Source organism: Oryzias melastigma, linkage group LG23, assembly GCF_002922805.2.
Source record: "Oryzias melastigma strain HK-1 linkage group LG23, ASM292280v2, whole genome shotgun sequence".
Lineage (NCBI taxonomy): Eukaryota > Metazoa > Chordata > Actinopteri > Beloniformes > Adrianichthyidae > Oryzias > Oryzias melastigma.
Window position 1 is genome coordinate 1,489,539 of NC_050534.1, and position 26,973 is coordinate 1,516,511.

General features: G+C 41.7%; 1 protein-coding gene across 1 annotated transcript in view; it reads left to right on the plus strand.

The window, feature by feature from the left end:
• LOC112160245 (C-myc promoter-binding protein) overlaps positions 1–19,610 on the plus strand; it is a gene marked incomplete at its 5' end in the record, with an annotated part of 47,345 nt that extends 27,735 nt beyond the window's left edge. The window contains 7 exon segments of the mRNA XM_024294652.1: positions 444–602; positions 8,177–8,351; positions 8,714–8,968; positions 10,403–10,520; positions 13,530–13,692; positions 18,735–18,799; positions 18,963–19,610. Coding sequence (XP_024150420.1) covers positions 444–602; positions 8,177–8,351; positions 8,714–8,968; positions 10,403–10,520; positions 13,530–13,692; positions 18,735–18,799; positions 18,963–19,099 — 1,072 coding nt within the window.
• Positions 19,611–26,973: the final 7,363 nt, after the last annotated feature.

Here is a 26,973-nt window from a genome sequence, read left to right on the forward strand (position 1 = left end):
CGTGTTTTTAATGACTTATCGCGTGAGTTGGTTTGTGCTTTATCGCAAAATGATGATTTAATGGAAAATGGTGTCATTCTGAAACTGTCTTTTTTCGAAATTCCTAGAATTTTGATGAAGTTTTGCGCAAATGTGTCATGGAAATGCAGCTAGTGATGCAAATATATTTCATTAGTTGTTTTTTTGATCTAGAAAATTGTTTTTTTTCATCAATAGTTTGTTAGGCCATTCTTAACAGAGTGTAACCACAAGAGGGCACAATCCAGCACATTAGTGTGCAAAGGAAGCCGAATTAGTCTGAAATAAAATGTTATCTGTGGTGACGGAGCATCTGGAGGGCAGAGGTCAGGTCAGATGATGCTTCAAGGATGAAGTTCTCTCAAGTTTCTGATCATCTGATCCCAGCATTTTGCTTTGAACATGACTCTGTTCTACCTTCACAGGCTTTTCTTGAAGGGCAGCCCCTCTGTGGACGAGGCCATGACGTCCTCGTACTCCACAGGTCTGGACACGGGGACGTCCACCGCGTCCACGCCGTGCCCCAAAACCGCAGTCTCCCCTCCCTCCCCCACCGCAGCCCCACTGCAGGGAGGCCCTGACAGGTACCCGCCGCCCCTTACTAACCCTGTCAAGTATGTATCAGGTTTATGGTCAAACAACGTTCACCCTTTAACACTGAAGCTCTCATGACCAACGACGCAAAAGCCGCTTTTCTCCCCAACAAAATCAACTGATTTTACATTGAGTGTATGTTGGCCCACGTCCACCCAGTCTGATCTGATAGACATCATGGATTCATACCACACCAGTCATGTGACCTGGTGACGTCGCTGCAAGCTGCATGGGATGCGATTTCAAATAAAGCTCAACTTGATGCATATACACAGACTACTCTTCTGCCTTTCACAATGTTGATCTCCGACTTTTACTTCACAAACTTGAAAACGGCTACCGTGTAAAGGCCGGGCACTAGTTTGGACCCACTCATTTTTAACCGACAGACTCCAGAGGCTGGTTTTGAATGGCAGCACCTCAGACTGGATATCAGTAACTTCTGATACTCCAGGGGCTCGTTTCAAGTAGCAGGTTTAAAAAATTCAGAGTTCAAACCCGCACTAAGAGTTAACTGTCTCAGAGTTTTACAAACTCAGAGTTCTCAGTTTCAGAACAGCTGAAAAGAGTTGAATCAATCAACTTGAAGTTGTTGGAACCAGAATCAGCTGCTAGCGTCGCGACTATAAAAAGCCCTGATCAATGGAGCAAAGACAGCATGATTCACCATGGCAACGGGAACAAACGCCTTTAGGGCTTCATACTTCTGGTGACAGAAATTGATGTGTTCCTACAAGCACATTTTCATCAAGAAAAGCAACACATCTGCAGCAGCTAAACAGAGAGAAAATATCTGCAGAGTTAATGCGTACGTCTACATTTGAATCATTTCAGTCCAGGAGAAGAACTAAATAATATCAGGAAGGTCATTCTGTCACTTGTTAAGTAAGGAATGCTTTTTGATCTGTCAATAATTTAACCAGTAATCGTCGTTATTGCATGAATGACTGTTTTTAGTAAAAATTAAAAGCACATTTTAAAGTCTACTCTTCCTCAAAATTTCAGTGGTTGATATATGGGATTTGTATAGTCATGATCAATAAGAAATCCAATACTTTTCATCCAGAACAGTTTGGTTATAATAAAGAAAACTACCATTTGCAAAAAAACATAATGCAACCCAAAACATCTGCCTGGATGTCAGAGCACAGCCACGATGGGTGGAGTGTATGATGTATGAGATTATGAATGTATAATACAGAGTCCCTGGAAAACGTTATCACTCAAATAAAAATGAATTGGGAAACTGCAGTCAGTCGACTCGTGTCCTCCAAATCCTCTACCGACGTAAATAACATTTCCTCTGGATTAATCAGCCTCCTCTCTACATGATCCTCTATGAATGAACATGTCATTTTCGTTTCTGAGTGGTGAAAACGTGACGTCTCTAATGTGAATGTTCTCTAAATGTTCATGAGGAACTCATATTTGAACATCTTTCACTTTAAAAAGGGGCGGAGACCGCAGAGAACTCTAAGTTTCCTGAAGAAAACCTGCTACCGACCAGGTTTCGTTCACAGACTCAGTTACCATAGTGATTGATTCTGAGTTCAGCTTAACCCGCTTCTTGGAACGGGATTGGTTTCACCCTTTCTCGCAGGTTTAAGTTACCTCCATTTCTGAAACCAGAAACTCAGAGTTCTCCTTAACTCAGAGTTCAGGAACTCAGAGTTTCAACAAAACCTGCTTCTTGGAACGGGACCCTGAAGGCAGCCAGCTCTCACCACTTTTGTTTGCTTTGTTTATTAACAAACTCCCATTGCATGTATCAAACTGTTTGCTCTATGCTGATGATGTTAAATTGTACTTCTGCATAATGTGACCAATAGGCTGAGACGTTAGATCCATGTACAAACAGTTTAATTGGACAGAGCAAAGGCAAGACAAAAACAGCGTCAAAAGTCCAAAACACAGGCGTGCCAGAGAAGTGAATAAAAGGCGTAGGTTAAAAACCACAGAGAATCAAACTGGAAAAACTGATCTGACAGACGGGAAAACACGATCAATACTTCACACTGAAGTGCTAGCTGGTGGGACTTGTAGTGAGGAAGGTGCTGAAGATGGTTAGTACTCAGGAGAGGGGTCCCTCTGGTGGTCGGAGGAGGACATGGCTGAGTACGTCCTGACACAACTATGCCATCTGATGTCAACAGCCTGCGAGCCGATATCAAACATCTGGAGCAGTGGTCATCAGCCTGGCACCTGAAGTGAAATGCATCAAATTGCCGTTCATTTACTATCTCTCTAAAAAATAAACTGATTAAGAGCACATATTTTATCCATAATGAGCCCCTACAACATGAGGACTCAGTGAGAGTTTTAGCTGTTACCCTGGACAGTAAACTTACCTTTCAGATCCACATAAACGACATTCACTGTAGAGCCAATAAGACTCTTGGGGTCATGATGCGAACCTTTTGATCTGAGCACATGACATAGTTTGACCACCAAATTTTCCCAAACCCTGTGATAGATCCTTAGGAGAATAGAAGTTTAAATTAGTAACAGGCACTAAAGCTGATTTTTTTTTTTTTTTTTTTTTTTTTTATTCAAGATGGTGGCCTTTTCCGAGGTCAAAGGTCGACAATACTTTGGTTATGCTAAGAAACTTATGGTGGTTTCGTGTGTGTGAAATTTGTGAAGTTCACTTGAGCAAAAGTATTTTTTCCTCATATTGTGAAAAAATATGAAAAAAATGTCACTTTTTATTTATTTATTTAAGGATCCCCATTAGTCTTAACCAAAGGTGAGATTACTCTTCCTGGAGTCCGCGTTAAAAGAATACATGCATTAATACACAACATCTAAAAAATACATTGATCATTATAACCTCATCAAAAATGTATACATCATAAAAACCTACATAATACATACATCATTAAAACCAGTACATTAAAATGTAATAAAACAAAATAAAACCCAAGAATAAGAGAAACAACTAAAGGAAATTACTTATTTGTGCAGTGAAATTACATTATGAATTACAAATTTCTTGACATAAACTTTAAAACTTTGACGGCATTTTGGTCCTGCCATTTCTGATCAGAGCATTTTCCAGTATGTAGTTGACCTATATATACAGGTTTTTTGAGGGCACTGGCTCGTGGTCAAGGGAGAGTAAGAGTAACAGCAGCTTTTCTTGTGTTAAAATGATGTCTCATATTGGTGGGCAGCAGCTGTAAAATAAACCAAAGGCTTTGTGCAGGGGCCAGATTTTATGTAGAAATCAAATCAGACTACATGCCTGTTTCATCCATGAAAGATACTGATGCATCCAGTCTGTGTTAAAAGGACAACCCAAAGCTAAACTTGCAGCCCTATTCTGTACTTTTTGAAGTTTTCCAAGGTCACTTTTATTTGTACAAATAGCAGGACTAAAATTCTAAGTGATACAAGACCAAAGTCTACAAAACCATTTTTCTTTTTTCATGTGGGAAACAATGAGCATTACTTCTGATTAATGATATATCCCTGCTCATTTGATTAACTGTGTCATTAATATGAGTCATCCAGGACATTGTTTGATCTAATGTGATTCCAAACAGCTTCCAAACACTTGTTCAATTGACGGATTCTGTAATGAGATATGCAATTCTGGGTTTTCTCTGACAGAATAATTAGAGCCTAGCAACATACATTTGGTCTTCAAGACATTCAACTTTAACTTATTCTCCGTAACCCACTCAGATACTGACATTAACTCCTGTTGTAGCACGTCATTGACTTGATTTAGGCTAACAGAAGAAACTGATGTAGTCTTGTCATCAGCATATACAGTCATTTGCGCTTTACTTAATGCATAACACATTTCATTTACAAAAATACTATAGAGCAAAGGGCCAAGACAGATCCTTGTGGAATTCCACAGTTAAGGGTAACAGTATTGGAAAGGGAGCCGTTACATACAACACATTGCTTTCTGTTGGCCAAGTAACTGCTTATAAAATGAACAGCTGATTCATTAAAACCATAATTTGATAGCTTCTTTAATAAAAGTGTATGATCAACAATATCCAAAAACACAGTTCCTACCAGCAGCTTCCCATCAATCTGTCTAAGCCCGTCATCAATTATAGCTGTCAGAGCTGTGCAGGTAGAGAAGCCTTCTTTATAAGCATGGGAATCAAAATAAATATTGTTTGCATTAATATAATTTTGATTTTCTGCTTAAACGCCACTCCTTCCATCATTTTACCCCAAACTGGTAAATACTTATGGGTCTGCTGTTTTGCTCTTCAGTATTTTTTTTACAAAGGAATAACTTTTGAGATCTTCCAGAGATATGGATACAAGCATTCATCAATGCACAAGTTAAATATATGGCATACTGGCTTAACTATTGCTTTACCTGCAATCTTTAAAAGTCTTATTATCGATTCCACAAGGTTTATCGCAATTAGTGAAGCTTAGTGCAATTTCAATAAGGAAGATATTATTATTTCCCTCATGCATGCAGGAGTTCATGCTCACTCTCCACGTCATCATTGGTATGCATTGGGAGCCAATAGCTGAAGTACTCTCTTTCTTCACAGCCAATCACAATCAAACTTCTGCCATTAAATACAGTAGAGTTTGTTTTCTTCCACATTCCGGACATTGCTCCGGCCCTCCTCCATCCCATTCTCCTCCTGGCTCTTCGATCACCGCGGTCCTGCCTTACCACCATCAGCGTCTGGGCTCTGGGTCTCCTAACCTGGTCCAAGTGTTGCTCCGGCTTCCTCTCCGTCTTGTGCAGTTCTGCTTGAGGGGACCTCTTTCACTTGGCCCAAAGCGTTCGTCAGATAGCAAGAGTTCTCCAGCCCAGAGCCCAACCGCCAAAAGACTCTTATTCATGCTTCACAAATAACTTCACAATGAATTTCTCAGTTGCTCTTTGAGTTCTCTCCTTATTGAAATGTTTGTGATTTCTCAATTTCATCTTCTCTAACACTTTCAAAATGCAAACCAGCAATATTTATTATTCATTATTTGCTTTTTAATGATTTTTTCTGACAGTTGACCACTCACTAAGGGCATCTCATCAATAATTGAACTCACTTTACTTTTATAGTAATTGTTAAAGTAGTTTGCTATTTCAGAAGGTTTGGTTATAAATGCACCATCCACTTCTATAAATGACTTTTCAGTCCCTTTGCCTCTACCTTAAAGTTTATTTATTGTGCTCCAGAGAGGTTTACTTTTGTTTCTACATTGCTTAAATTTAGTTTGATAATATTGTTTTTTCTTTTGTCTATTCATTTTTGTTACTTTATTTCTTAAAGACCGATATGCTTCCCAGTCTGCAGTATTACCAGACTTTATTGCAGCTTTTTTCTTTTGATCTCTCCTCTTCATAAGTTCTTCTTCTTCTTTTCCTTTCGGGTTTTCCCTTCAGGGGTCGCCACAGCGAATCAGTTTCCTCCATCTAAGCCTTTCCCCCCTTCATAAGTTGTTGTAGATCATCATCCAACCAAGGGGCTCTACTAGATCTCACAGTTACTTTCCTTATTGGCGCATGATTATCACATATGGTTGAGAATAATTTACAAAACCTCTCAAGAGCTGATTCTGCGTGCATTTCACTTAACATTTCATCCCATTGCGCTCTTGCCATATCACAAACAAAGTCTTTTTCCTCAAATGATTTACACATCCTTTTATGAATTACTTTAGGCCCTACTTTAGGAGATTCACAAGATTGTGATCACTAAAGCTGACTGGTTCAGACCAAACATTAGTACACTTTTCAGCACTGATTGTATACATATAATCAATACATGTAGATGTACTTAGTCCCCCTTGATTAATTCCCGCTCTTGTTGGTACATTTATTAACTGACAGAAATTTTCCAGAGAACACTTATGTGAAAACCAGTCAAAAAATAAACCCTTCACCATTTAAATCACTGACTTTCTGGATCATCATACATATATCCTTCAGATTATCAGCGTTTGAGATCAGTGGTCTGTAACAACAGCATATTAACATGGTTTACTTGAAGCCATAAAGCTTCAGTGCTTGATATGCAAAGATCCTTTCTAGTTTAGACCCGAATATGAATGAATATAAAATGCAGTGCCTCCACCATATTTGTTTCTGTCAGTTCTGAATATATTGTATCCCCCTATGGCTACAGCTGAGTCCTCTATTGGGTCATCTAGATATGTTTCAACAGCCATTATTTGAATATTGGTTCCGTGCAGCACAAAATCTAACTCTCCAACTTTGTGTTTAAACTACAGATGTTCAAATGAGCAATTTTTAATCCTATCATGGTTATCTTCGACACCATTCGGTTCAACTTTGAAAGGTACTTAGCGTAGTTTTTCCAGTTGGTCATTACTCTTGATGCACAGAGTTTTAGCCTCTTCTGGTCTGCTATTTGTCTTTACATATATCCTACAGTTGCGGGTCCATGTAACCTGTGTCGGGGGTCAAACTTTCCGTCGCAGGCACAGTAAGACAGAAGAATTGTGAAAAGAATCTGGTCCTTCAGTGCAGAGCAGCTGCAGGACAAAATAAAACATCTGAACAGCAGAACAGAGTTTCCTCAGGTTCGAGCTGTCGGCTTGGTTCCAGAAGGGGACTTTAGTTTGATAGAAACTCATCCGGAAAAACAGGAAGTTTGAACCTGCAGTAATTGCTGTCACCTTCAGGGCTCAGACAGGGAAGAGTTGACTCAAGCTAGCCTGAGAAGAATGAGGAGGGGTTTGTACTGTGGGATTGTTCCCGTCATCCCCGCCACGCTGCCTCAGTTTGATTGAACAATGCTTTTGAAGTAGGAGCTGCAATCACGCGCTCTTCATCTGCATTGTAAAGGAGCGCTGTGATGATCTGCAGCACCTGGTCCTGACAAAGAGTGAGAGCGCCTCTCACAAACCAGGTTCTGACTCAATCCAGCTTTTATCAGGTGTGTAGGAAGTGATCAACCACCTGGATCCGAAAGACAAAATCCACGTCAGCTGAACTCAAATCACTCTCCTTGGTGTTGACAGATGAAGACAGTTTCATGAAGGAACAGACATCAGAAACCGTTTGTTGCCGTCTGCATGAAAAGTGCTTTACAGAAACAAAAATCACATTTTTTTTTCTTAATGCCCTTTGAAGAAACATTTCACCCCATTTATGCTAAAAACTCAACATTTGCATGCTGAGAAAATAAATTTTGGGCAGAAATGAGTTGATCTACAAAGATTTGAGTGATGAAAAGCTGAAAACTGATGATCAGACACCAAACGACTCAGTGGGCTAGGTGAAGGGCTGACACGCAGGAGCCCTGGGTTCGATTCCCAGGGTTGTCCACTGATCCCCACCCAGATTGGGTCCTTAGGCAAGACCCTTGATGCTGCTGCCTAACTGGGTCCCTGTGCCCCTCAAGTACAGGGTTGTGTCAGGAAGGGCATCCGGCGTAAAAACTCTGACAAATCACTGATGAGAAACAGTGGGTGCTGTTACGCTGTGGGGACCCCAAAAAATGAGATAAGTCGAAAGTGAAAGAAGAAGGAGACATTGATGGAACTAAATGACTGGATGAATTACATATCAATGTCTGCATTCTGTCACAGTCATCCTGTCTATTTCCAGGACTCTTTCTGGCAGGGCTCAGGGTATCAGCATCCCCACTGGGCGGCACCAGGGGGCGCTCTCTTCCCCCATGACCCGGAGCGTCACCATCTTCGGTCCTTTAGAGGAAGCATCCAATTTCAGCCCCCGCCTGCCAACATCAGGCAGCCTGCCGACCCGCCTGAACGAAGCAACGGTACATTCCGGATGGTTCCAGCCCTCCTCCAGCTCCTTCTGTGGCTCCAAGTGAACCAAACCCCTTGAAACACTCTCACTGTTCCTGCATTGATGGATTGACTCCATCCGACAACACATGGCTCCCCCTGAACATGACATCAAGCTGTCACAGGGCGGTTTCCTACCCTGTGACAGCTTGATGTCATGTTCAGAGGGGAGCCGTCCAAAGGAGGTTGGCCAAATGAAAAAATTATAAAAATGAAAAAGATTCAATCTAATTCAATTAAACGATATCAGGCTTAAAAACATAATGTTGATGCTGTGACTGCATTTTCAAAGGAGAAATTTGTTGAGAACGGTCTTTTTTTCCCCTCCTCTAAGGACCCGCTGAGTGTGGACTGGAGTCTCCACAGCCCGGAGCCGGTGACGGTCCCCTACCTGAGCCCGCTGGTCCTGTGGAAGGAGCTGGAGAGCCTGCTGGAGAATGAAGGGGATCCGGTCATCACAGAGGCCGACATGGTGGACCACCACCCCATCATCTACTGGAACCTGATCTGGTACTTCAGACGGCTGGACCTGCCCAGCAACTTACCGGGTCTCGTCCTTACGTCAGAGCACTGCAACAGGGACTCCCAGGTGAGACTCAGAACTGGCTCCATATTCTACTGCTCTTTACTACAATAAAATGTGGTGATCCGTTCATGATATGCAGACTTCCAGTACAGTACTTATCTGTAATAATAAGCGTGTCCTGTCTGAGGTCGCCATAGTGAAACATCTTTCACTGATTCACATACAGTAGGTGGTTTGGCAGAGAGTTTTTACGCCTGATGCCACCCTCTATTTTCAAGGCACAGGGAGACCCATAGTCTTCTAGAGCAGTGGTCCCCTATCACCGGGCCGCGGACCGGTGTCGTGGATCAATTGTCACCGGGCTGCGGAAGAACTCATTAATTATACCTTCTTTTATTTTTAAAATGACCGGATTCGCTCAATTAGCTTGAGCGCTAAAAGCAGTTTGGCAGCGTGTAACACTAGAAAAGTATCCGGCCCTCCAGATGGTTGAATTTAACCCAGTCATAAAGAGAAAGATAATATAAAGATATTGAAAAAAAAGCAAGTTTTTTACCCATTCCTGTGGCTATTTATGTTATTTACAGGAATGGCCACAATGCGCTATTCTGCCACTAGGGGAAGCGAAATACCCTTTTAAGAAATACCCTTGTAACAGGAGATCAAGAAATAAACAGCATTTCTTTTCGAGCGCGGGCCACGTCTTGGTAAGATGCAGTTTGGTTCCCCGCCAACCTCACTGCTGTTAAGTTGCTATAAAACGGTGTGAAAATCAGGCGTGACACCACAATGACCAAAATAAGATAATACTAACTTTAATAATAATAATATTGATAAGTGACTAGGCCATTAAGTTTAAGGGATTTTTCCAACTGATAAAAAAACTAACCAGAAACAAATCTACAGATAACAAGTTGACCAAAGGTTATATTGCTGTTATGTTACTGGTCCGGCCCAGTGGAGATCAGACGGGTTGAATGTGACCCCTGAAAAAATGAGTTTGACACCCCTGATCTAGTTTATTTTCAGCCTGTACTGATAGGCTGAGTCGACATAAGGAACTCCAAGTTAGATTTAGCAAGAAGTGATTGAGTGACTGTGTGATCTGGGCTTTTCTAGTGAAAGTTTTGGTTCTTCACAGATTTAGGTTGTTTTTATGGGTGCATGCACTGAAATACTTGCTTATGCTGGTTCTGCTGTAGTCATTCATAGAAAATGAGTATTCCTCCTTATTTTATTTATTTTTTTCTCATATTCAACCAAACCAACTGAGTTATGGTAGTGCCGCCTGGTGTGACGGTTAAACCTAACCTGTGTCAGAAGCTCCGCCCCCAAAGTCTGAAAAGGCCTGCAGTTGAGCAAGCAGAGCTGAGTGTTTCCATGCAGCGTTAGCCCTCAGGAGCCATCAGTGTTCAAAGTAATGATTGCTGGATTTATCTGTAAATGTATGAACACACAGGTAAACCCTGAAGCAGAGTTTGGGTGTTGTTTTGTCAGATTCCTCATCACTGGATGTCAGAGGACAGCAAACATGTGTTGATCCAGATACTGTGGGACAACCTGAAGCTGCATCAGGACCCTGTCCGGCCTCTCTACATCCTCTGGAACACTTACAGTGAGTCACAAACTTTACTCTGCTGAATCTTTACCAACGGGGCTGGGCTAACTTCAAGTCAGACTGACTCAACAGGTAATGTGTCGTGCAACTCATTAACCCTTTAACACCGTAGCTTTAGCTCCAGAGTTCACGTCCTTTGAATTACTGTAAGTCTACAACTTAAAAATGTGTTTTATTTCATATTTCCAGTGTCATCTTTGGTATTAAAGGGTTAAAACTCTTGGTGCTTGTCCCTGACGCACAGAGATTCCTTAAGTTTCTGTGAATCTTTTCAGAGGGTTCTGCTCTGTAGATCAGGTGTGTCAAACTCAAGTACAACACAGTGATGATCCATACTCATCAAAAACTGATCATATTTTGTAAAACATTTATTAGAGAAGAACATTGGAGTATTGTTCAGCATAAAGAGTTTTTTTTTTGTTTTTTTTTTCTTCAGAACTAAAGACTGTACAGCAGCCACGCAGTGACAGCGTAGGCTACTTTATGATGCTGATGAGAAGTGTCACTGTGTCCCTTAAAATCAGGACTGTGCGCTTCCTCCTTCTTCAAAAAATAAACATCTTCTTCAAAATATAAACATGGATAATAATTATACTCCACGATTATCTTCTTCAACAAATCAGGATTTTTTTCAGCTGCTTCTGAGTCAGCTGATGCCATTTCTCCATGCAGGGGCATGGAGAGAAGAGGGACGGTCCCTCCTCCGGGGGAGCGTGGACGGTGCTCCCCCGCCCGTTCCCGCTCCAGAGAGGGCTCTGCAGTGCTCTGATGTGCAGAGAAACACCTCAGCACTGCAGCACCTCCTTCGGATTCAGAAATTTCATACAAGCGTCTTGAGTTAATGGAGTTTTTGTAATGAACCAGAAGAGTGACATGAAAAAAATCCGCGAACATGTGAAACCGTGATAAAAGAAATGCAAAAATGTTAAATTAATGGAAAAGACGCGACATGATGCGGTCTGAGGTCTCATGGCGTGATTTGAGCGACGGGCTCAAATCACGCCATGAAAGTCTAGCAGCAGCCTGATTTATGCGACGAGGTGTGAATTGGGCGGGTTGACCAGAATTTAAATATCTGAAGTTTGACAGGTTGCTGCATCACATCTGCTATTCAGGAACTCAGCTTTGGGTACATGACGTTTTCAGTGACTCGATCATCGGGTAGAATATTGACCCAAAGCGAGCGTTTGTGTCCTGAATTTTCATCTTTCTCCTTAACTTGTTGGGGCCGCAGGTTTGTAGAGCTTATCCGGATACTTTGGGATGAAGGCGGAAAACACTCTGGACAGATTGTCGGCGTTCTCTCCCGTGGCGGAGCTCACTCACTCAATGTGCCAGACAGAGAGATGCTGCGGGGTGTAGAGACTGCCGGCTCTGGCTTCATCCAGACATTAAAGAAAAGAAGGGAAAAATGTCTCCTAATATAATTTTTCCCCCTCAGGTTAACACGAGATAGAGAGCCTTCAAGCTCAGCCACAGAGACACAGAGACACAGAGACACAGTGGAAGCGGCTGTCATCCTGTTGCTGGAAAATCTTTAATAATAATCATATAAACTCAAACATTGAGACATGATTACTGATGTTTTGGTAGAACTCTTCACAATAAATAAACCTCATTTATTTCTCAACATCATCTGTGTCTTCATACATTCTAAGTGAGACACCAGTCCTTACTGCGATCATTGTAATAACATTAGCTGGTAGCTCCTCCCACATCGGGAACACATTTTTTGACAGAGCAGCAAATTTGTCGCAATGCGAAAGAGGGGCGGGGCATGCTAATTTGTCACGCGAGTCACGTTCGGTGTGAATGCACCTTTATAGTGTCATTAGTGTACGTGAGGCAGACAGTAGCTCTGCTCAAACTGTAGAGGGCGCTCGTTAGCTCCTGTTTGTTCTAGGAGTCCGTTATTTATTTAATGTTTTGTTCTGCCTGAAAAAACACAAGTACTTATCATATTCAGTTCTATTATATTGCACTCAAATGTGTTCACATTTTCTATAAATATTGAATCGTCAATAATACAATTAGGAAAATAAATTGCAGAAAGGCAGATCTAGTATCTTGACTCCCAAAGGTTTCTTAAAGTTGCTTGTTCTATCAACCAATGAGGACCAAAGCTGAAGTTTAGAGGCTTCAAAGTTTAAAACAATTTCTTTTGAAACTAAAAGATAAGTACTTTAGGCCAAAGTCACAGAGATTGTTGTTCCAAAGGAGAAGTGTATGTTTGTTTACAAGTAGTCAACCAGTGACACCCGTCACAAACCCCACTGCAACCTTTGATGATAGAAAACATTGATTGATTGATTGATTTGGTATTTTTCAAGGATACATTGTAGACAATACAAGACAAAAAAATTAAACTGATTTTTTTAAAACCTTTACAAAAATATTGAAATACAATGATAAGAAAAGCAAACAAACACATAAAAACAAAAAGACAGACTTATGTCAAATTTGATTCATTAAATATAGTAATTAATAACTAAAGTCAAGTAGAGTTTGATCTTTTGTTTTAATGTTGGTGTTCTTTGAACTCGCTCTGTACTTTAAGGTACTTTGATGTCTCTTTTAAAGCTGATGGTGTCGCAGACCTGAAATAGTTTAAGTCCAATAGATTTGATTTTTTTCTCCTAACTTGCCTAACCAGAGACTCACCACAGCGTCCCCTTTGAAATGAGCTCCTTAAGTTTCTCACTTTAAATGTTTTCATGTTATCCAGGTTCTGTTATCCAGAACATCTTGGTTTATTCTGCTTCGATTCATTTTTTTTCTTTAAATCTAAAAAACCTTTTATTTCTCTGACAAAAATGTAATATTGAATGTTTATACTAAGCAGGTTTTTACTGAGGTCTGATGGGATCTTTCTTCTGCAATGTAAGAACTTCTTCTATATGGAGAGTTTCCCTGCAGATCCTGAGAACTCGATTTGTTCTGACCGCGGTTGTGGTTGCACGCCTGTGGCTGAAACAGCTGTTGTGTGTTCACGTGTGCCGCTGGCAGATGTGGGTTACTCCGTGACACGGCCGGTCCCAGAGGAGGAGAAGGCGTTCAGCGAGGAGGTGCTGCAGAGCGTGGTGAGGAGCATCCAGAGGAACGACGTCAGCCGGCCCATGGCTCAGCTGCTGCAGCTGCTCAACCAGACACTCGGGGTCAGGAGGCAAAGGTCAGCAATGTCAACATTATGTTGGTCTATACTGGAAAAATCTTCAGAAAATTATTGATGTCATAGCAATATACAAATAACAGTATGATACATAGCATTATATGTTATAACGTGTGTGTGTTAACGCCTAACGAGGTGTTCCTTATCAGAAATTAATGGACGACACAGAGGACAGTTGCTTCCTCAAAGTCTATTAATTTCTGATAATGCACTCATCCAAGGGCATTATCCTGCATTAGTAATACTTCATCCTCGTTCTTTTTTAGGTTGAAATTGCAAAAAGCAGACTAGTGACACACAATCTGAGGCGTTGTCATGGTGATGACTAGAAAGCCAGTGCAAACCTCAGTGATGTATCTGCTGAACGTTAGGATGGGTTAAACAGCATCATTTCAGAGGGAAGGTTCACCTCTTAATGCTTGTTTTTGTCCAGATGATGAAACAAAAGATTGTTTCTTAGAAGCAAAGTCTAAATTGTTCAGTTCCTCTGGTGTCACCTCCTCGCGTCTCCTCTCCTTCTATAAAGAACATTAAGGTTGTTTGACCAGAATCTGAACGTTATCACTACAGATTATCATTTTTTAATGGGCACTATGCAGCCAATTGGAATGGAGTATTCACCAGACCATGGTATGTTATACATCTATGTAAATTTCAATACCAGTTTGAGCAAAATCTTTCCGGCCTGTTCTTTTAGGATGACATAAACCAACATTTGTCTTAATGACACATCTGTTGGCCTTCTCCCTAAATCAAAAATGTATTTTTTTTTAATCTTCAGAACTGCCTGTGCCTCCAGTACGGGGGGCTGGACCCCTCTGTGGTAGCTTCTTTAACTTGTGCTCTCCTATGGGGTCCAGATGACCCCACCCTTACATTTATGTGTGATCCCTCCCATGACAAAGGTGGACAGGAGTTTATGTCTGCCACAGAAACCAGTGAAGATATCACAAGGGTTCATCTGTGTGACAAACTCAGCTGAAGAACCGAGTCCTAGAACAGAGGATGATAGACTCTAGAAGTTCTGATGGTGTCTCGTTCTGTGAGTGTCTTCACCCATAGAAAATGCTTCACTTCCAGCTCCAACCCAATCAAGTCCACTCTGTCGCCATTATTTTGTGAAACGGTGGCTGCCATGTTGGAACGAGTTAACATTACTAGGCAATGATTAGTCCAAATTGGTCTGACTTAACATTTCTATGGGAACTACTCTCGCCAATCAGGAGTGAGCTTGTTGGAAAGCCACACCCCTACCACTTGAAAGTGGGCTACATGACATTTGTCAGCGTTGGAGATGGGGTCAGCCTGCTCCTCCCACTTTTATTGAGAAATCTGATTGGTCAGTTTATTACTTGAATAACTCGATTTACAGACAAAATATCATGAAAAAAGTGAACTTTCAAGAACATATTAAAAACGGATCAGAGTAGGAATGGTTATTCTGGCCAATAACACCAGCTTATTTCTCTATATACCCCACGGGACTCCCTGTAGTCAGACATCCATTATGGCAGCATTATGAACAGCGCTGCCATGAACGCCACTGCTGAAACTTTCAAGCCATTGGAGTTTTCATCTCACTTTAAGTAACATGACATTGAGCATTATTTAAAAAACATAAAAAGACCCGATAATGTTCCCGGCGTGCTTTTTAAAGGTATCTCCGCTGAAGAAAAACATCCCAGATCTATGCTATCCAGACTTATGACTAAACTTCAAACTTCAAACTTTATTTGTATAGCGCCTTTTCTTTGGCCGAATCACAAGGCGCTTAACATAAAAGCAAATAAAATACATATTAAAGACACAAAAAACACAGATGGTTTAAAAACAAATTTACACAAAGACACAAAACGAACATCCCTCTCTCCCCCAAGTTCCCCCATTGACCCTTGTCAATAAAAGTGAATAAAGAGTAAAAGCTGCAGATCTCTGAGAATAATCTGGCTTGGTACTACTGTGTAGAAACGATTTTACGAGAATCCCCTTATTCAAGACCCAGACTGACCATGGGGGGCATCGCCGCAGCGCCTGCCCAGCACGGGGTAGCGCCCCAAAGAGAACAGGCACCGCTTCAATGCAACACATTGAGAAATTTTAAAATTATTGAGCTTGGGTAAAATTTTCTCTCTCTTGTCTTCAGGACCGATGATTAAAACTTCTGATTTGTCCTGGTTGAGCTGTAAGACCTTTTCTGCCATCCATGATTTTATTTCTAAAATACAATTTAAAAGAATGTTTATAGGTTCAAGGTCATCAGGAGACACGGCGATGTGAAGCTGAGTATCATCAGCGTAGCTGTGAAAGTCAACGCCGTGTCTCAATGATGACATCCCCAAGAGGCAACATGTACAAGTTAAAAAGAATGGGGCCTAAAATTGACCCTTGGGGAACCCCACAACTTATTTTGTGGATTCTTGAGGAGGATGTATCCATACGTACATAAAAATGTCGATCTGTGATATAAGAGAGGAACCATTTACGAACAGTTTCTGAGAGGCCAACTCGACTCCGAAGTCTGTCTAATAAAATCTGGTGATCTACCGTATCGAAGATCAAGTAGCACCAGAATGGAAAGTTGCTGCGTGTCAGAATTATTTCTTAGGTCAGTTAAAATCTTTAAAAGGGCCGTCTCAGTACTGTGGTTTGTCCTAAAGCCAGATTGACATTTTTCTAAAACATTATGTACATTTAAAAAAATCATGCAATTGAATAAAAACTGTTTTTTCAATAATTGTATCTAAAAATGGTAAGGTGGATACAGGTCTATAATTATCCATAGTATTTGGATCTAAGTTACTCTTCTTCAGAAGGGGCTTCACCACCGCCGTCTTACAGGCAGAGGGGAAGACACCCGTCTGAAGAGAGGTGTTAACTATGTTTAAAATCTCTGACTGAAAGAATCCATAACAGGTTTTTAAAAGAGAAGTGGGGATGGGGTCTAAAGGGCAGGTTGTAGTTTTTGCTTGGGAAAAAACTCAACCAAGCGTCTTCTCATCAACCAGGACAAAACTCTCCAGTGTTTCCTCAAGTAAAGACAATGCCGCTGACCTGCTAACATTAGTGCTATGTACCGGTTGAAGGTTAGATCTAATACCATTGACTTTACTCCTGAAGTGGTTTGCAAAAGTCCTCGCATGCAGTTTCTGAGTGAGGCATGATTGGTTTATTAAAATCTTTGTTCAATAAAAAATCAATAGTCTTAAAAAGAAACCGGGGGTTGTGTTTATTGTCTGTGATGAGTTTTGAAAAATAAAGAGTCCTTGCTTGTTTAGCGGCGTCATTGTAAGTTTTAAGTTGATCTTTAAAAAAGTTATAATCAAATGTTAAATTTGATTTCCTAAACTTTCTCTCTGCTCGCCTGCAGACTCTCTTTAGATTTAAAGTAGCCCCATTTCTCCAAGGTGTCTTTGGATTTGTTTTTAGTCTTTTTGTTTTTAATGGAGCTACTGGATGGATTGCAGACTTCAGTCTGTCGTTAAAATTATCAGAGAATCGCAGGACACAGGTAAAATCTGAGCAGGAGTTTGGTTTAAAATGTCAATAAAATTTGCTGCCACTTCAGGAGTTGTATATCGTTTTGTCACAGTTCTCACTGAGGCCTCCTGCTGGATAAAACCAGTCACCTTAAAAAACACACAATAATGGTCTGACACAGTCAAGTCAACAACAGAGGACACGCCAGCAGACAGGACATAGGTGATGACCAAGTCCAGGGTGTGTCCTCTGTTGTGAGTAGGCTGTGCCACATGCTGGGTAAAATCCAAGCTGTTTAAAATATTTTAAAACTACCTAATAAACTTCCCATCCTACACGGGGGACTCTAAAGTTTACAAAATCCTGGAGGATTACAGATGGACTCAATCTGGGTTTGTAGTGAACATTCATCTGTGGAATCTTCAATCAAGAAATTTCTGCATCATCACTGGAAGTTAAGTGTTATACTCCTGGCAACGTAACATTAGCATGCTAGCAGCGGGATCAGAGCGTTGTTTGTTGACATTAGCTTGACTAACATGTCTGGTTGTCATTTTTATTTTTCTCATGTCTGGAGATGGAAGCTAGTTGAAAATAGACAGAATAAAGTCTGGACTCTATGGATTATCACTCCTTCTTCCCACCAAATAAATCAACATTTCAGGATCCACATTTTGATTGCTGCATTAGCGCTTGCTAACTTAAACACAACATTATTATTTCCACAAATTGCATGAAATGAACTGTGGTTTTACACTAGCATCAATCAGAAACCAGAATTATAGCATATAATGAAAGTAAGTAAGCTTTGTATACAGTAGCATACTTGATGTGAAGTAATCGCTGCACAGACAGAACCTGACCGTTGGAGGGTGAGTATGGATGGAACGGTAACAGACATCCTTCTGCCGGGGGGTATTTGTGGATTCCTCCTGTCTCTAAAAAATACAGGGGTAATATTCTACCTTCCTTTTTTCATCATCTATTTGTACAATCTGGGGCGCCACAGTTATAACCATGGTTAGCCTGCTTCACCGCGACAGTCAGCTGATTCAATTCCTCAGGGCCAATTGCTGCCAAAATGAGGAGGACGACCCTGTGTGACGTTATCTCCTGGAGCTCTGTGGCTTCTTGAAACCAGCATGTACTTTCTTTTTGGAGCACCAGGGGGAGGAGTCACTCAGTCCAGTTCTCTGTGTACAGTCAATAGTTTCAACTCCACCTGCTGCTGAGACTAAAACACTTGGATGGAGGCTTAGCTTTTGCCTTAGTTATGACTTTTCTTCCTGGTTCCAAAAGTGATCGTTGAGTTTTTCTTCAGAAAGTTCTTAGAACGATTAAGCATAACTTTTTTGCTGCTGTAAACCATTAAGAAGTTCTCCAAAACCGAGCTGTTGTGCGGGGGATGTGGTAATACAGTCACCATCATGATGGATTATCACCCCAGGGGACCCCCCCATCATTTGAAATGTCACCATGTCCTGTTGTGGTGATGATCATATATTTATGACCTGTGAGGAAGATGTAGTCACTGAATGCTCACGTCTGGCTCTCCTCCTCCTCAGGAGTTTGTACAGAGACATCCTCTTCCTCTCCCTGGTGGCTCTGGGAAAAGACAACATTGATGTCGGTGAGACACATTACTATTAGTTTTATTATGTTTGCTGAAGTTATTCTGTAAATTTGTTCACTGAACCAACAGTTTCATTTTTATTACAAACTGTTTTGGAGATTTTCTGAAGAAGGAAAAGCTGTGAGTGAGACTCCTTTACCCTTCCACTTCCTCCTCTCAGACGCCTTCGATCGGGAGTACAAGTTGGCGTATGATCGCCTCGCACCAAACCTGGTGAAGCTGACACATAACTGTGACCGTCCCCCGAGCACAGGCGTCATGGAGGTCCGAAGGACGTTTGGGGAGCCGTACCTGTGAGGCGTCACGCAGCAGACTCCGTTCCTTCATCAGCTCAGGAATCGTCCTGGACAGTCACCAAGGGGGTGTAATGTTTAGGGTCACCATCAGGGATGAAGACCAAAGTTTTCCTAACCTGATGGCAGGAAGCCACTGTCCATGAATGCCACTTCCTCCACGGTTTTTCTGTGAGAATCCTGTGATGACAGACACTAAAAAAAAAAAAAGGATTTTTTTCCATCAAAGGTCTAATGGGATGAAAACTCACAGCAGCAATATTTTAACACAAACTGAATTTCTATTGGCAGTTTTATTTAATTTGCACAGTGCTTTGCTTTTGTGCGTCTGTTGTCGTCTATATGTTTGAAGCGAGCGTCTGGAAAGACAGCTGCTGACTGCCAACGTGGAAGCAACGCTTCTTCTGAAGGGACATCCTCTGCAGCACAGCCACTGTTTAGATATCATCAGACCAACTACAGTTATGGATAAATAACAGTGCAACCAGAAAAAACATTAAAGCTCCTGTTCTAGAGATCGCCTTGACCTTAAGGCAAACCACAGAGGTGAACCAAGGGCTGGCAGCCACGAGTGACTGTTGGCATTCAATACTTTCCACTAAGGAAGTGACTTTTGCACATAATGCGGGCGGGGTCGGTCATGATAACCTGCATTTTGGTTGCACGTATTAATTAGTATTTCCGTCAGTTTTTGTGCTTGATTGCACGTATTTATGTGTGAATAGCATCGAGCTTCTGCAAAACTCTTGAGATTGAATATTGGAGTGGAGGACGATATGAGGAGCATAAGAAACTGGGATTTGAACCCCTGATCTAATCACTAACCCAGTCTTTAACACCGGAGCTCCATTGTTTATATTCTTTGAGTTACTGTATTTTTTTTTAACTGTTAAGATAATTCCAGCAGATTGTGAATGTGAAAAGTAGCTTGACGAGCTGCTTTTCTCATTCACAATCTGCTTGAATTATCTTGTTACTGGTTGAAAAGTTCCCGTATGTTAAAGATGTAGTGTTTAAGGCGACGCCTCAGGTGTTAAAGGGTTAAACAGAGTAGAGGACTGCCTCACCTACAGAACAAGCCACCGTGTGGTGAACTGATGAACTTATCTGGCTCTAACTGTTTTCGTTTGTCTAGCCTTAAAAGGGAAGACATGTTTTAGAGGTTTTACACATATTTAATTAGTCTTTTTTTAAGTGTTGTTTGAAATAGACAACATTTCTATGCAATAGTTTGGACAAAATCTACAGTCTAAAAATGTCAGTGATAATTTTACTGTGACTAAAAAAAAACTAGTTTTTCTCTAACTTTGTAAGCGGTTCTGTGAGGAAACGGACATGTGGGCCGCTCAGCAGAACCCCTCTGATGTTTCTGCGTCAGAGTTCAGAGGTACGCGGTGGAATCCTCTGATGTGCGTATGAAAGCAGAAGCAGCTGGGGGGTCCAGGAGGGGGGTGCAGTCAGCAAACTACCAACAAAGACAGAAGAGAGCACAGAGAAACACATTTCTTTAACAGACAGAAACATTTTTTTCTTTTGAAATGCTGTAAGCAGTCAGTCTGAATGAGATTAAAACGTTTTTTTTTTTGTTTACATGGAATTAAGATGCTGATAAGTCTGATGACTCAGCGTGATGCCACTGATGTTAATGTTCAGTTAATGTAACTGCCCTGTAAACCTTCCAGGAAGTGAAAAACATTTTCTCAGTTTCACCCAAACTTGAATCCCATTAATCCTTTTAGGCCCGATCTGAATTCTTCCCTTCTCCCTCCCCCTTCATTTAGCCCTCCAAACGGAGGGAGATGAAAAAACAGTGTCTAATATTTCAGACATGATTTTTGTTCGATGACGTCACCAATAATCGCCAGTCCGCTAGCATTAGAGCAGACCATACATAACAACAGCGGTTTAACTTTAAAAAGGTCACACTACAACATAAAGTCCATCCATCCATCCATCTTCTTGACCGCTGCTTCCCTTTCGGGGTCGGGGGGTGCTGGAGCCTATCCCGGCTACTGAAGGGCGAAGGCGGGGTACACCCTGGACAGGTCGCCAGTCTGTCTCAGGGCCTCAATCACACACACATACACTCTCACATTCACACCTAGGGACAATTTAGAGTCACCAATTAACCTACGAAGCATGTTTTTGGACGGTGGGAGGAAGCCGGAGTCCCCGGTGAAAACCCACGCATGCACAGGGAGAACATGCAAACTCCACACAGAAAGGTCCCAGCCGGGATTCGAACCGGGGCCTTCTCGCTGCGAGGCGAGAGCGCTAACCACTTGCGCCACCGTGCAGCCACAACATAAAGTCATTACTTATATTTAAATGTAAACATCTGTATCTTCAATTAACTCTGAAATTTCTCCATGTGGAATTTCGCTAATAAATTCTACTAATGGAAACCCCACAATTTCGACGAAACAGACATTTTTCACAAAACTGTAATGGAAACACTTTTTTCTAAATAAATGCTCTTCTCTTTATGAAGAATCTGCTCTGAGCTCTGCACAGTTTGCACGCCGAGAGATCCCACAGCGTCACAGCTCTTTAGAAACTGTGGTCATACGGAATCACGTAGCTCCTCCTCCTTTCCTCATCACTTCATCTGCAGAAGCACGTTTGCAGCTTGGAGCCTGAAGTCTCATGAGCGTGAGAGCCGTGACAGAAACTTGAATGGAAGTTGTTGTGTTTTCAGACAGAAAAAAGGTCCAGATTCTTTCCTGTTAGAATGTTTTTTCTTTTAACCGCTGAACAGGCTTCTATCTCTTCTGAGTCGAGCTGAGCTGCACGCCCCAGACAGAGCTGTGACATCACCCAAATGCTCCTTTTAGTGAATCAAATAAAAAAAACACTTGTTCTCATTCATCGCCGTGTTTTTAATGACTTATCGCGTGAGTTGGTTTGTGCTTTATCGCAAAATGATGATTTAATGGAAACGGTCTCATTTTGAAACTGTTTTTTCGAAATTCCTAGAATCTCCATAAAGTTTTGCGCAAATGTGTCATGGATACGCAGCTAGTGGTTCAGAGTGAAGAAAAAAGTTTCTTAGCACGAAGCTGTTTACTCTCCGATAGTGGACTTTGGACCCCTCTGTTTGGAGGGTGAAATTAAAAAAAAGAATAATTCTGGACACGAGGGGAAGAATTCAGATTGGGCCTAAGAGAACATGAGAACTACCAGTCTGTAAACACTTTAGCATGTTGAAACCCCAAACCAACCTTCTGCCTCTGTTTGGTACAAAGTGCATGTTGATGCATGATGTTCTGAAAGCTACGTAAGCCGTAAACAGCCTGCCCTATTTTTGTTTGTTTGTTTTTGTTCATTTTCTTGTTATAACGAAATCCCCTATCTCATTGTAACAAGAAAAACAAAGTTTATCTCGTTATAACGAGATAATGGAGAACCTCTTTCCCACACGGAGACGCCGAGACTTTACCTGATTTAAGTCTCTTTATTTCTGGTTAACACCAAAAACTGTAGAAGAAAACACTCCCCAATCTATTATTTTATTTATTAGTGGATCTATCCTCTTTTAAGGTCTTAGTCATGCACCAGCCCTCTCAAACCTCCAAACATACAGGTTGATTGACAGAATGTTGAATTCCAGAGGTTGAGACGCTTTCTACGAAAGCCGAAAACAACCTTCCTACTTTTTTTATTGTTTTCTCATAATAACAAGATGCACTTGTTATTATGAGAAAACGATCTTTGTCTCAAAAAAACGAAGAAAAAAAAAGAGTGGGGCAAGCTGTTTTTGGCTTCCATAGTAAAGGGCTTGCCCTACTTTTTTTTATTATTATTATTTTTTTTATCATTTTCATAAGAAAACAAAATAACTTTTTAACAAGAAAACAAACTTTGTTTTCTCATTTTAACAAGATAATGGATCTTGTTATAATGTCAAAACAATTAAAAAACAGTAGGGCAGGCTGTTTTCAGCTTCCGTGGAAAGCGTCTCAGCCCTGAAATTCAGCTTCAGGAGGTACAGTAACATCTGCACCATCTCATCTAAGAAGGTGATTCTTCAGGATCGCCAAGACCCAAACACTGACCCCAAACTGTTCCTGTTTCAACTGTCCGATTTTCTGTGTGAGTTGTTTTTTATACATGCTTTTGTGTCCAGTTCTGACTTTAATCCTCTCAGATTCTGAGTAACACATGCTAGTGTTTGTTAACTCTTCCACTATCATCTCAACCTACTTTGAGTTCCTACCATGTTACACACAGCTGGTTGTGGTGTGACCAGGTACCTGTCTGTACACTAACCCGTGTGGAGCTGAAGCAGGACTGAACCCGTTCCCCAGTTCTGCATCTTCAGCCTGGATAGTTTTACTGAATGAGATTCTGAGCATCTCTCAAACTGGACAGAACAGCTGATGAACAGACATGCTCAGTACCCGTCAAATGTTGGCCAGACCTACTCAGTCCCATAGGGTATCAGGTGTTCCATCAACCAAAAGACGGCCCTGGTTGAAGGAGGACCCCTGCTTTGAAGTTCATGAAGATCCGAGGAGTCTCAGCCATGATGGAATTTTCAGCAGAAGAAACCAAAACTGGAAAAGTTGGCAGTTTGCACTCTGAAAATCCTGGATATGAGTTCAAGACCTGGAGAAGGTCATGAACCGTGATCTGTTCAGATGAACTCTGTGTGAAAGGTTTACAGAATGAAACCGTTTCAGATCAGATGTCTGCAGTACAAATGTCCTGTTTTGAACCAGGATTGTAAATAAAGTTATTTCAACTGTTTGTTTTGTAGCCTTACAGAACTGTGAGGAAAGCCGTGGCCTACAGGAAGCATTGCAGGAGCAGAGAGGGCGATGGAAGCTTCTGGAAAAGCCTTCTATCAGAAGTTCTATAAAAACTAAATGTGAGGGAAATTACTCAACAAATAAGTAAGAATATATATATATTTTAAATGTATCCTTTCCAGCAGACCAGAGCTAAAATGGTTACAAACAGAAGTTATGTTGCTGCAGACACAGGAGGTGCATATGTGCATAAACCACTTTTGTATTTGATGCTAAACCTCATTATATTTGTATCATGTGTAAGTCAGTAGAGATGGAAGATAAGGATTCAAGAAAAGGAAATTGATTAAAGAAAGATTAGGGGCAGGATTACTAACAATTAGAGGAAACTAGATAGAAGCTCGCTAGCATGCTAAAGCGGAGCTCGCTAGCTGGCAACAGGGGAGCTCGGCAGCTCAATATAACGGAGCTCGCTAGCTCGTTACATCATAGCTGGCTAGGTCGATACAGCGGAGCTCACTAGCATGCTACGCTCTCCACCGGGCGGCTGGTTAATGTAGCTGGCTAACCCACTGAGTGCCCACTTAAGCCAATGTGGGCAAACACAGATGGGGCCACCACAGAAACTGTAGACAAACCCATTTGGGGGCCACATTTTCTTCCCACCTTTAAACCATATGAGCACTATATCACGGGTGTCAAACTCATTTTGGTTCAGGGGCACTCAAGTAAACCCGTCTGATCTCAAGTGAGCCAGACCAGTAGCATAATAACAAAATAACCTTTGGTCAACTTGTTATTTGTAGCTTTGTTTTTGTTTTGTTTAGGGTTTTTTTCAGTTGGAAAAAATGCCTCAACCAACCCAGTAGCCTAATCACTTATTATTACACATTCATTCACAGATTTCAAATAACATGGATTTTACTATTTTTTTTAATGGTTTATTCAGTTTTATAGATTATTTTACATCTGGCATTGAGGCATTCCTGATAGTAAACTCAAGAGGGAGCTATGAAAAAAAATTAAATCTTCTTTTCCTTTGGGCTTTTCCCTTCAGGGGTCGCCACAGCGAATCAGTTTCCTCCATCTAAGCCTGTCTTCAGCATCCTCCACTCTAACACCAGCCACCTTCATGTCTTCATTCACTGCATCCATAAACCTCCTCTTTGGTCTTCCTCTAGACCTCTTTCCTGCAGCTCTAGACTCAGCATCCTTCTACCAATATATTCACTGTCTCTCCTCTGAACATGTCCAAACCATCTCAGTCTGGCCTCTCTGACTTTATCTCCAAAACCTCTAACATGTGCTGTCCCTCTGATGTATTCATTCCTGATCCTATCCATCCTGGTCACTCCCAAAGAGAACCTCAGCATCTTCATCTCTGCTACCTCCAGCTCTGCTTCCTGTCTTTTCTTCAGTCCCACTGTTTCTAGTCCAAACAACATGGCTGGTCTCACCACAGTCTTGTACACCTTTCCTTTCATTTGTGCTGAAACTCTTCTGTCACACATCACACCTGACACTTTTCTCCACCCATTCCAACCTGCTTGCACTCTCCTCTTCACTTCTTTTCCACACTCTCCATTACTCTGTACTGTTGACCCTAAATACTTAAACTCCTCCACCTTCTTTATCTCTTCTCCCTGTAACCTCACTCTTCCACTCTGGTTCCTCTCATTCACACACATGTACTCTGTCTTACTGCGGCTAACCTTCATTCCTCTCCTTTCCAGGGCAAACCTCCACCTCTCTAACTCCACCTCCACCTGTTCCCTGCTCTCACTACAAATCACAATATCATCTGCAAACATCATAGTCCATGGTGATTCCTGTCTAACCTCATCCGTCAGTCTGTCCATCACCATTGCAAACAGGAAGGGGCTCAGAGCTGATCCCTGATGTAATCCCACCTCCACCTTGAACTCCTCTGTCACCCCTACAGCACACCTCACCACTGTCTTACAGCCCTCATACATGTCCTGCACTGCTCGGACATACTTCTCTGTCACTCCAGACTTCCTCATACAATACCATAGTTCCTCTCTGGGCACTCTGTCATAAGCTTTCTCCAGATCTACAAAGACACAGTGGAGCTCTCTCTGACCTTCTCTGTACTTCTCTATCAACATCCTCAAAGCAAATGTTGCATCTGTAGTGCTCTTTCTTGGCATGAAACCATACTGCTGCTCACAAATGTTCACTTCTGCTCTTAGTCTGGCTTCCACTACTCTTTCCCACACCTTCATTGTATGGCTCATCAGCTTTATTCCTCTGTAGTTACCACAACTCTGCACATCTCCCTTATTCTTAAAAATGGGCACCATCACACTTCTCCTCCATTCCTCAGGCATCTTCTCACCACCTAAGATCCTGTTGAACAACCCGGTCAAAAACTCCACTGCCATCTCTCCTAGACACTTCCATACCTCCACAGGTATATCATCAGGACCAAGAGCCTTTCCACTCTTCATCCTCTTCAAAGCCCCTCTCACTTCACCTTTACTAATCTTTCTTACTTCCTGCTCCACAACCGTCACCTCTTCTACTCTTTGTTCTCTCTCATTCTCTTCATTCATCAACTCTTCAAAGTATTCTTTCCATCTTTCCATTACACCACTGACACCTGTCACCACATTACCATTCCTATCCTTGATCACCCTAACCTGCTGCATGTCCTTCCCATCTCGATCTCTCTGCCTTGCTAGTCTGTACAGGTCAGTCTCTCCCTCCTTACTACCCAACCTAGCGTACAAGTCATCATAAGCTCTTTGTTTGGCCTTTGACACCTCTACTTTCACCTTACGCTGCATCTCCCTGTACTCCTGTCTACTCTCCTCAGTCCTCTCAGTGTCCCACTTCTTCTTAGCTAGTCTCTTACTCCGTATACACTCCTGCACCTCCTCATTCCACCACCAAGTCTCCTTATCAACTCTCTTTCCTGATGACACACCAAGTACACTCCTACCTGTCTCCCTGATCACATTAGCTGTAGTTATCCAGTCATCTGGGAGTACCTCCTGACCACCCAGAGCCTGTTTCAACTGTTTCTTAAAAGTCATGCAACAATCTTCTTTTTTCAGCTTCCACCAGTTTGTCCTCTTCTCTGCCTTTGCCCTCTCTTTCTTCA